This window comes from Olea europaea, chromosome 14 (genome assembly GCF_002742605.1).
Source record: "Olea europaea var. sylvestris chromosome 14, O_europaea_v1, whole genome shotgun sequence".
In the NCBI taxonomy this organism is placed as follows: domain Eukaryota; kingdom Viridiplantae; phylum Streptophyta; class Magnoliopsida; order Lamiales; family Oleaceae; genus Olea; species Olea europaea.
Window position 1 is genome coordinate 4,647,560 of NC_036250.1, and position 12,201 is coordinate 4,659,760.

At 34.6% G+C, this 12,201-nt stretch overlaps 1 protein-coding gene across 3 annotated transcripts; it reads right to left on the minus strand.

Moving 5' to 3' along the window:
- Positions 1 to 813: 813 nt before the first annotated feature.
- LOC111408863 (auxin response factor 5-like) lies at positions 814 to 7,689 on the minus strand. 3 transcript variants are annotated; one of them, XM_023038674.1, is made up of 15 exons: positions 7,169 to 7,689; positions 6,615 to 6,889; positions 6,280 to 6,392; positions 5,211 to 5,309; positions 5,036 to 5,092; positions 4,733 to 4,885; positions 4,545 to 4,629; positions 4,372 to 4,462; positions 3,778 to 3,942; positions 3,577 to 3,699; positions 3,419 to 3,494; positions 3,133 to 3,268; positions 1,786 to 3,056; positions 1,400 to 1,587; positions 814 to 1,243 (listed from the first exon to the last, which is right to left on the minus strand). In XM_023038674.1, the coding sequence occupies exons 2-15, from the start codon at positions 6,715 to 6,717 to the stop codon at positions 1,096 to 1,098; spliced, it is 2,808 nt and encodes a 935-aa protein (XP_022894442.1). In that variant the 5' UTR covers positions 6,718 to 6,889; positions 7,169 to 7,689; the 3' UTR covers positions 814 to 1,095. The 3 variants fall into 3 exon arrangements, with proteins under 3 accessions (XP_022894442.1, XP_022894443.1, XP_022894441.1); XM_023038675.1 differs by having other exon boundaries at positions 1,786 to 1,994; positions 2,094 to 3,056; positions 6,615 to 7,689; XM_023038673.1 differs by having other exon boundaries at positions 6,615 to 7,689.
- Between the last annotated feature and the right edge of the window lie 4,512 nt (positions 7,690 to 12,201).

The following is a 12,201-nucleotide window of genomic DNA, read 5'->3' on the forward strand; positions in this document are numbered from 1 at the left end:
GTGAATACTTGATTTCAAGCTTTTTCAATTTGCTTTGGTGGTGTTATTTCTTCTTTTCTGTTGACTGGATAAACCATACCGCCAGCTTAAATTATGTCCCTGCTGCAAATTTGGCGTTAGATCTAACTTCCACTTGAATTACCTTATAATATAATACCCAAGCTAAAATGTGAAGTTTTATCTTTCCAAAGTTTCAGATTCCTGAAGCCAACTTGTTTCTTTTTCTATCTTTTTTATTGAGACTTAAGAGATTTTGTCTGAAGTTTACCATCTCCATCGGATGGATCTCCAAAGATTGCAGATTTAGTGGGCAGTCAAATCTTGGGATTGGATCTAGTAATGCTCTTTGAAGGTTTATCTTCATAACATCTCCAATCCATTCCATCAATTGCAATTTACATGGCATATAAATAGAAAGACTTTCGATCCATATGATATTAATGTCTAATAAATAGACGCCTTAGTTTAAATTTCATTTGCAATGAACTCTGTTTAAATTCTAATTTCATGTTTAATGTTCATTCAATAGGAGACACAAAAAGAAATGTGCGTGAGAGAGAGGGGGGGAATTTTACTCCTTTTTTGTCATGTCAGTTGGACATAATCCTAGATATCTTAACTTTTGAAATGAACTATTATAGAAATCATCTATTTTACCTTACATGATGACTTCTCTTTGTGTGTGTAATTCACGTTAGAAGTGGGAATGCTCTAAAACATAGATTAAGAGCTACGCAATCATTGTAACTTTTTTCCTTTTTCATAAAATATACTTATGATGTCAAGTAAACGTACATATTAAGAATGAAGAACTGCAAATTGGAACCCACTTAGGATATTGCCTTCACTGGAAATAATATTCATGCTAGCTTTCATTTAAATACATGGCTCTATGCCAATCATAAGACTCCATACATTAAAAACGTCTTTTTTGATCTCTGAGTTCACTCATACATTACAATCCCACGCGTCAAAAAGAAGCTTTTATATATTGGTACCACAGAACTGAACATCTACCTGTGTCAATTCTAGATGGCTTCATGATTTCCTTCAGCAGATCTTCCAATTTCGCAATAAACAGATATACTGCATAAATCAGTTCTGACCATCACGATGGAATCCTCCTCCTCTATTTACCCCTTGCACTGCAGCAGAGTTCAAAAGCTGCATCCCCTCTTCACCCATCTGTTGAACTTCCGAGGGCGATAATATTCTGATGCATCTCACACAACCAACAAACTCCCTGCAAAATCACGTCAAGTGAAATTTTGAAAAAAAAAAAAAATGTGATACAAATTCTTTGGCCCCGAGCAAGTGCAGAAATTTTACTATGGTGAACTGAAAATTCGAAAGAACATAAAGAATTCTGCATGAAAATTGGAGTTCAAGTTGGACTTACTCCCAAGGATCATCCCCAACAAGAAGAACGTCATTTTCGAAATCCACATAAACTAGCTTCCAGCCAGAACCAGAATCGTTGAGCAACCTTTCTAGTCCAAACATGCGTTCAATTTCAGAGCGCAGTTCATCATAATTCTTGAAACCTGAGACATCAATCGACCTTCCTACTGATCCAGCCTTCTGAATCTGTCATTCACCATGTACTTTGTCACCCGATATAATGTATTGAGTTAAGAGAGTAGTAAATAGAATAGTCTAAAATACAAGGCACGAGAGAAGGAAACAGGAAAGGGTATACTTTTCAAATCCTACATGTTAAAGTATTCCTGAAATAAGAGTGAAAAAATGATAGCTGAGAATTTCTTCTGGAAATAAGTTTCTTACCTTTGTATAGGTTCGGAACCGTGGAGTCACTTTCTGCCACGAGCTGTTCTGCAAAAGAGTATTGTCATCGAAATCCACATTGCTTGAGGATGCCCTGCCTGAATTGTCAGCATATTCTTGCAGAGGGAAAGTCTGAGAATCTACTAGACTAGCTGATGTAATCTGAGATTGAACGTCTTGGCTCGAACTGAAGTTTCCCATGAGATAATCTGAAGGATTATGGAAGTCAGCATTCTTTAACGTGCAAAAATCGTCCAATATTGTGTTCGAAATGGAAGGATCAATAACTGTACTTCCACTGTTATTACCGTCAATAGTAAGACAATCGTATATATCACTCTGGACATGGCTCTCTTCTGACATGTCTTTCAAGCCATATGAGCAAGATGCATACTGAAGATTAGACAAGTCATGATGGGGTGATGGATCAAGAAGGTTTTCCTGGGAGGCACACTTGGGATTGTTTAACTGAGGATCCCACAGTCCTTGTCCTGTTGAAGGCAGTACAGGACAAACAGTTTCTGCTGACGTAGTAGTCTGGTCAGATCTCTTCAAAATGGATGAATATCCCGGAGTGCTAAAAGATGCAGTCAGAGGATGACACACGGGCATGTATGAATTGCATTCCATCCGACCAGGGTTTTGAAGAAAGCTATTGACATTAGCAGACTCTAATTGGGATAAATCACTTTGTGGACTCTGCAATATTTGCGACTCCAGAAGTGATTGCATGATCCAAGGACTTGTTTGCAAAGGTAATGAGCCACCATTCTGGTTCATAATTGCAAGATCAGCTACAAGATTATTAGGATTAGAAGGCTTCACCGATAGTTTGTCTTCATTGGTCGGCCCCGGCCCCTCTGATTCAAACTGGCTTAGCTGATTCTTAGCAAGTTCAGGTTCTAATTTTTCCAATTCCAAACTAGTTCCAAAATTGCTCGAGTTGGTGGTATTTGGTTGGCCAACTAAGCTTTGAGGATAAGTTTCCTTTTGTAGTGATGCTGTTTCTGGATGGATCGGCTCAGGTTTCTGCTTGATTTCTGATTGCATCAGAGCCTTAGATTCTTGCAAGGCAGCATCATTAATGATCGTTTCTCCCATAGAAGGTGCAACATTACCAGGACGGTTTACTCCATGAGGTTTCATAAGCATCTTCATTAACTGCTCGGACCACAGGGTTGATACCGAGGAACACTGAAAGTCCGTGTTTCTATTTTCAGGAATTCGAATGAAAGGTCCATTAATCAGACTATCCCATTCTGTTTGTGCTCCTGTTACAGAAAAATGTGCAGTACATCAATTCATGTCAAAGTCGAGCAGCAGAAGTCATTATAATCAGTGAATTACCTATGAACGCAGAGTGGAAAGGGCGTTTGAAACTCGCAGTTAAGGATGGAAATACAAAGAGACTTTCAGGAGTCTCGATCTCCCATGGACTAACTCGATTTTGTTTATCACCACATCCAGGCTCATCCCACTCGACCTGTTACGAGAGATGAATATCTAGTCTAAGACTAAAAGTCAAGAGAACGTGTCTCTAGAATTGTTGATCAGAGAGGTTCATATCAAACATATAGGGTACAAATATCATCTCGGGAGAAATATTCTAATGGCAATGATATAATTTACTAACCTGAAGATTACGCCACTTCGAATTTGGCCATCTGAGTGGATCTAAGTCACTTATACCAACAACAGTGCCAATATATCTATTAAGGAGTAGAGAAAGGCTTCAAAGAAAGGATTGAAAAGGCTACAATGAACAGGAGAGTTGTACATTATAATATCTACCTGCGTTTACTTGATTCTTCAGTTTCAAACATCATTCCAAACCTCATACCAACAGAGAATTGTGTACCGTATACAGCTTTTCGATATTTAGCCAAAGGAATGATAAATTCTGAAGGGCATGCCCTGCAAGTGATTACAATTGCAACACAATCAAGTTACTGAATTGGTCTTATCTTAGGGCCCAAAGGTGTATCTGAGAACCTTGGGTTGTAAAAAATAGTAAACGGGCTTCTATTAGCAGCAGCATGAGCTGCAGCAGCAAGGATTCCAATGTGCATGCTATCAGCGGACAGCACTGAAGATGGTAAAGCTGTTTGCTGACGGTTAACACGCCTAACTCCCAGCAACAATTGAGATTTTTCATTCCTATCAGAGGAAGCAGAAAAAATTATAGCAAATCTCATATAATACACCCTCCATCAACAAATATGTTTCTCCATAAAAAATTATAACCAAAATTTTCTTTCAAGAATATGCAAATGCACAAATCGAATATGTTAGCATGGAACAAAAAAATATGATCCAGATGAGAAGGATGGTAGACATGATTCAGAATTCCCTCTACCTGAACAGGAAGTGTTGGGTAAGAGCCATGCCAGATAATTGCATGCATCACAATTAACAGCTACCATATGCATTTAAATTACAATTATTGACAGTGCCTATAGGGAGAAGATTATACTGTAATTTTCCTCATAATTGGTAAATGAAGGCCACAAAAGTATGATACAAGACTTAGTATCGAATTTGGTAAATATGTATGCCCAAATGCCCAAGCAAAGCGCATATAAGTACCTGATAAATAGAACAGCATCACCCGCTCTAAGCCGCTTTGCACCAACAAACATACTCCAACCAGTTGTGAGTAGATGTCTCTTCGGCTGACCTACACGACCGAAATAAAAATGGTAAAGAGGATTTTTTTTTTTTAATTTAAAAAATGCATTCCACAATCTTAGAATGCTCACCTCGGTATATGTGACGAAAAGTCCACGTATTGTCGTGCAAATCTCGTACAACAAGCTCCTGAGTTGGAGGTTGCATCGAGTAGTCCTGAAAGAGACAAATTTCACACATGATTGCATTAAAAGGCACATTAGATTAAAGTGACCATATGACAACAGCAACGAATTCTTTCAGAAATAAAAAACTTCACCAATTGGGGGAAGAGCTTTTCTGCAGCCCTCCGAGGAACTGAGAAGCCACCATGTGTGCTTGTATCACTTGCCGTCAAAGTTTTGCAGAAGAATTCAGTTGGATGTTTGCTAGGCTTTACCCCAAAATCCGGTATGGGAAAAACATCTTTTTCCTGAACATGTAGAAAGTTATCACTTCACAGAAATGAAAAAAAAATGTTCTGAAGAGAAATGATAGTCACAATTCTTTATCATGTAATATATTTGCCAGTATTATAAACTAATAGTATGCTAATAAAACTAGTTGCAGTAGCCAGGCTTACGGAGTTCACAGGTTGAAGGCTCATTTGGGCATATATCTCATCTGTTTCTTTATCTGCCTATTGATGACAAGAAAGTCAAGAGAACCATAACTATTCCAAGAAACTGAATGCGTGTTTATTTCAGTATATAATACTTTTTGCTGCACGGGAAAAAAAAAAGAAGGAAAAAACATACATGGAGTGTAACATTGTGAACTTGGCACAACAATTGAGCAGGGAGATTAGGATAGTTGGGTGTTTGTGAAGTTGCTGTTCTATTGGTGGAAACTGCAACCTGTTGCCCAAAAATGAGAAGAATATTAGCTAATACACAAGGTATTTCGTAACTAGAGAAGATAAAGTCATATCAAATTGAAGATAGAACTCTTAACAATATACCGATAGGATAGACAGAATTTTCTCTGTCATATACAGTGTTATGACATACAACATGAGAGCATAAACATTACTATATAAACTGTCTACAGAACAGCTAATAAGTGTTTCTTCGTTCCCTTTTTTTACCCTTTCAGATAATAAAAGCAAAATAGAGAAAGTGAGAGATCCATAATGCAAGAAGCAGGAAAGAAAACATTGTCCTAGAAATCTGTAAAATCTTAAAAAGGAAAAAGAAATCAAGCCATGGTGTTCTGGAAAATTGTAAGAGATGGTAATATAATTTTGATTTTACATTTGCAGGTAGATGAAGATTTGCTTGTCCTTGGATTCATTCCTCATCAACTTTATACTGATTCTTCATTTTCCCGTAACCAAAAAGGAATTGAAAAAATTTCTCACCTGCATTCGCAAGGTGCTAGAGTTCAATAACTAAGAAGCAATTTTTTTTGTATTTATGCCAGTTTACACATTATTTGTAAAGTAACCTCCTGAAGGACAAAATCTGCAAACTTCAAAAGTAAGGGCAGGCATGGCATCAACTAGGAAAATGTTTTTATTCCATCTAAATTACATATCATCACTTGTACCTCATATAATATAACTCATTCAATTTATCATTAATTAACTATTCCCAAACAACTGAAGTGTGTCGCAAATCCAACATGAAACTATCCCAACAATTCAAGAAAGTAAAAACCTATATCACTGTCCTCTTCGGGCTTACATTTTTGGCACACGCAGTCACTAAGTTTACTTTCTTGCTCAAGAGAATTAATTTTTACAAGCTTGCTTAGAGCAAATCTTTAAGTCCATATGGGGAAAACAGTAAATAAAGGCACAAGAAATTCAATTTTCACTAAACAAACCTGTTCACTGTGTCCTTGAGGAAAATAGTGCACCAGGCTTCCAACCTGGGGCAAGGTAACCAATGGACCTGCACAAGCATGCCATAGCTCGGAATTTATTATCTTCCTTGTCCCTGTAGTAAATCAAGTCAAAAATAAATCAATTAATTAATAAATAGCAACAACAACAATAGTAAGAATTCAGAGATCACAAGCAATATGAATCAAGAGTCTTTACACATGAAACTGTGAAGTTTTCACTTTCACTTAAATCCACTTAGCATACAGTCTACTACTCGAACTAATCTATGCAGATATAAGATATTGGAGTAAGAAAACAGATGAAATTAACTAACCAGAATGATCCTGCATTTCTTTCAACAGTTTCATCTCTTCAAGCAGATTATGTGCCCCACCAACCAAGCCTCCAGGTTTCAACTTCTCTTCAACAGAGCCCATGTATCTAGGGCCTCTCCCTTTCTTACTTCAACCCCAAAAACACGCCGAAAGAACCCATCTCTTTTATCAAACAATCAACCAAAAAGACAGCATCTTTCCATCCAAAAATCACACCTTTTATCAAAGAGGCAAATTCGCATATTCTTCTCGAAAGAAATCAAAAGAAAGGGACCTAAAGAAAGGAATTACATGGTTATTAGGAAGGACAGAGAGAAATAGAGCCAAGAAAATTATTCAGGGAATCTAGAAGCATGAGAGGAACCAATCAAATTGGACAGAGAGCATGCCCCAAAAATCCTAAGTTAAGGAATAAAACACATGCCCCAAAAATCCGAAGTTAAGGAATAAAACACACTGCAAAAGTTACTGAAAAATCTAAGTGGGGCTTCCTCTTCTCCTCCTCACTCTATCAAAAACCCATCAACAGCAAAAAGGAAAAGTGAAAAATTACGTATAGCATAATTTAGAGGGGTCAGTCTTTTTGCCATCAAAGCACGCGGATCAAAGCATGAGTGGTAAAATTATCTAGTGTCCACCCTTTTTGCTCCCTTTTCCTCTTATCAAAAGAAATTGACCTTTCAACGGAAGAGTGCCATTTAGGAAAACAAAAGCCTCTCTCTTTGTTCTTTCTCCAACAACATAACACCAAAGTTTCAATCTTTTTCTCTCTCTTATTTTTCCCTTACTTCCTTCTCTTTTCTTTACATCATTGGTTTGTATCTGGATTTTTTTTATTGATTGGCTTGCTGGAAACTGGTGTATCCATGCTCTTAATCTGCTAACACACTGGTCGAAAATAGGCTTTCTGCTACAGCTTTAGACCGAGAAAATTTTGGAGATGAAGAAATGAATGAAAAAGAAAAAGTGTGCATAAACAGAGCAATGCTATACCCACAAGAAATCGTGCTCTCCCATTAGTAGAGAAAGAGTCAGATGATTAATTTAAGGAAATGGAAAATAGATAACCTTTGCTTGCCTACATAGGACACTCCAATACTGAAATAATTAAAGAATTTTATAGTGCTAGGATTATATGCTCATTTTCTTTACATGTTCAATATTGTAGCGTATGAAGAACATAAAAATTGACAGCGACGTTAGTTGTTATAAAGCATCAATGGTGATGACTGATGGTCTTTAATGCATTTTCTTAGGGAAAAATTGCAGCAGGGATCTCTAACAATTATTTTTTTTTTATTTTTTTTTTGCAGACTTTATCCTAATCTTTATTTTGTGTCAATGAAGATTCCTAATTTTTCATAAATATGCAACTGAGATCCATCTGGACGAAAACCATTTAAAATACCTTCAGTTGATAGGAAAAACTAAGGAATCAACATCCAATAAAATTGTTCAAAACACCGTCTAAAAAGATATCAACATTCAATAAAACCTTTGTGGTAGCAGATAATTCAAGAAATTTTTTGATCAACTGACAGTGTTTTGTAGGGTTTCTGTCCAGATGGACCTCAAATACATATTTATGAAAGGTTAGGGACCATCGTCGGCACAAAATAAAAGTTAGGATAAAATCTACAAAATATGAAAAGGTTAGGGACCGCTATTGCAATTTTCCCTTTTCTTAGAGATGGTAATATTTATTAATATATAAATTATTAATTATTCTTTAGTTAAAAGAAGGAACTCGTTCTTATTCTAATTCAAATTAAGACTTTGGAAATTTTCTACGTCCATACTCGTAGTTATCTTGGTGATTAGATTGATTGACGTATATTTTCATATTTTTTTTTATAAAATAGAAATTTTATTGTCTTTCATACTAATTTCCTGCATCAGTTAGTATCGGAATTATATCTTTCATATTTGAATTTACTAAAGCATTGGAATTATATGGAATTGCTTGAACATGGGAGTGGGTTCTCGAGTTTCATCTTGAACATGGAATCGCTTGATTGCTCTTTTCGTAATTTTTAAGAAAAATGGCTACATTTCTTTGCATCACCAAATACTACAATACCAATATACTCTTTTTAAAAGTTAGTGTCCAATTTGTTATTAAAGCAATATAATAGATACCAAGGGTGCAATTTTCTCTATAAAGTAATGGTGAAGCTAAAGTTACAGACTTTTGGATAGGCGCATTTTAGCACGTGAATAACGAGGTAGATGCAAAGAGATATATTCCTTCTCACATTTTTTAGAACATTATGACTATTTTTTTGGCTGAATTTTTTTGATAAATAAATTGGGTGTTATAATAAGTTTATAAAATTATAGTTCTCATTAGATTAATGTATCGCCTAAATTAAGTGCTTGTTTAGTAGGGATTTTGTTAATTGATTTTTTGACCGTTAGAGATAAAGTGGATCCTGTCCGTGAGAGAAAAATTCAAAAATAACGACTGAAATAGTGAAATAACGATCAAAAAATTAATTTTAATTGAATTTTAAACTGTACCAAATATGCTTTAATTATTAATTTTGATCTCAACTTTTTAATTAATGTCAAATAATTACTCAGACATTCCTCTTTCTTTGTCAGGATTCTAATGCTTGACCGTTCAACATGCACAACAAATTAATGATAGGCGCAGGATAGCAAAAACTTGACGTGGCGTGTGCTGCCTGCTGTGTTCAATTTCGTCAGGGTAGTTAAAAGCTGTTTTCTTGCTCTTTACCTGAAAGTTTTTAGGGTTTTCCAGGAGAATATTTGTGAGAAATTTAAGGAACAATACTAAAAACAGAAATCAATAATTGTGTACAATGTTTTAATTTGCATATATTTGGCAGGTTTCGTATATAGCCCATTTTTGGTGTTCTGTTAAAAATTTAGATTAAAATTCAAATTAAATTTAACGATTAATATTAGCTACCTATTTCATGAGACCTATAATTTTTCAACTGTATATTCCTTCAACTTTTATCGAAATCTACTAAAAATCTTATTTTTATTTAAACCCAACCGAGGCATAATTAATTTCAAGAATTTAAGTTATTGTTATTTCTTAAATACATCCAACAGCCATACTCTATCAAATTTGTGAAGGAGAAAACACCTCACAGTCATACATCTATCGTATTCGTAAAGGTCGGTTTAGACAACCCAAATAAGTATTCATCATTGACAACGTCTAGGCAAATGTTTGTGCTCCATTGAGATGAGATTTTGGAGGCAATATATTTTGAAATAGTGAATTTTTTTTAAGAATATATGGTTAAAAAATAATAAAAAGTTTTGAGTTTATGTGTGATATTATTTTATGGGAGAATGTGTATTTGAAAATGAATTTTAGAAACGTACAATTTTGAAAAAATGGAGCAATTAGATGGAACTCAATGTGCGATAAATGAAAGGAAGTCTCCATGTGAAATCAAACGAACAACGATTAACCAAGAATTTGAACAAATATATATATACACTCTTTTATATTGGGCAAAGCAAAGCAAAAATAAAATAATTTATAATCAACATTAATTGTCACCGGATGAATGAAATTTTTTCCAATAATTTAGATTCTTAAGCGGAGAAGATTGAAGGAAAAATGAATTGCATTGAAGGGAAAAGGAGTGGAAGCAAAGAAAAGGATTTTCAACCTTTGGATAATTAATGAGCCATGTGTTCATAATCATAGCTATGTATAATTGAATAATTAAAATGAAAAATTGTTTACTTAATCTATCAAATACTTTATGCTCAAACTCAATACACGACTCAATCAGACTCCCTCCTCCTATCAAACAACTAAAATAGACTCATTTTCTATTTAACCTCACCAAAGCAATCCCCTGAAATCTGAAAGGGGAAAAAAAAAAATCTCAGACCTAATTTGAGAATTATCCATACTATACGTACTTGAGGTCAAGAATTCATGTTCTCCTTACAAGTTATCATATCCTAAATAATGTTTTGCCCCATCATATACATACAGATTTTATTATAAATTGTCAAAATTAATTTTTGAAGAGTAATAAGTGGATTTAAGGCCACCAATAATATGGTATATTTTTATTATAATTATTATCATGTGTAGGTCAATATCCATAATTATAATGGCTGGAAAAATTAATTAACCATGTCATCAGTTCTCTAAATATCCAAAAATGAATTATTAATTAGGGTATGATGAAGAAGGTTAAGATTTCGAACCAATCAATAAAAAATGCAGCATGTTTTGAAACCCATTGGTTAAAGGCTATCCTATGGTATAATGTAATTCGCTTTTGCATTCACTAAGTTGACAATATTATTACTTTTACTCGCGTGATATTAAGCTGAGCTTATAATTTTATCTATAATTAAATTTTAATTTAATTTTTTTTTTTTTCGGTGGGAACATACACTCATGGATGAGTAAATAAGTCAACTTAGATGTATGAACATTGAGGAAAAGTCAAATGATTGAGATTATTGCTTTCATTATAATCATAATAAGAACTAATTAGGCGAAGGAATTAGAGAAGATAATGGAGGATTAAAAAATGAAAGAAATTTATGGCAGTCACGCATGATAAATTGAAAGTGAAAGCACCAAGGCATGCAAGGGGAAGAAGGGGAACATAAGAACAAAAAGTAGTGTGTAGGGATATAAGGAGACATTCTCATGCATAATTTGATTTTGCAGAGAATTCCCTTTTGTCCATTTATATTATATATTGTGGGCCTGCCAATATAAGGGCTTTCCAATCAAAAAAGAAACGAGTAAAAAGGACATTCTCTTTTCAATTGGACCCACCCCCACCCCAAATCCACAAACACGCACTTTTTGAGTTGAAATGGACAATGGACAATACTAGGTGCAAAATATATATGTAGTTTTTTAAAATATAATATGATATTTGAAAAATGTAATTATGTTAAATATATTAATAGAATATATTTTTTATAAGATTAAAAAGATGAGATTTTGACTCGTAAGTCTAAGCGACTGAAAATTTTGCATAACTTAGAGATGACAATTTGAACCGTGAAAATCGATAATCGCGGTTAACCGAACCGAATGGGATGAAAAAAATCGAACCGATGGTGCAATGGGACGGATATGATTTTTATTTTAATAAACCGGTTCGTGACGGTACGGGTATGGTATTTACACCGTCGAACCAAAATCGAACCGATTAACCGCTAAAAAAAAACAATTGAATTGATTATTGAGATTTACACTACTTTTCTATCTAGCCCAAAACAAAATCCCCCCTCCACCCCCCACCCCAATTACATCTACATGACTCAGCCGGCCAACCCACTTACCATTACCCCATAATAATAGCATTAGTATGACAGTATATAAATGTAAACCCTACTCTTCACAAACCACAAATTCATGCACGGCTTCTTTTATTGTTAATTTTTTCTATTGTGTGTAAAAAATTTTACTTCTTCATCATACTCTAGAGCTTGTGCAACATTTAGCGATAAAGAAGTTGACGAAGAGTTACATTTTTTTTATTTAAATCTTAGTTAAAACCATTTTGAAATAGGTAGTATCGTTGTATTCTCTATTTACATTTCTTATTTACTATATAG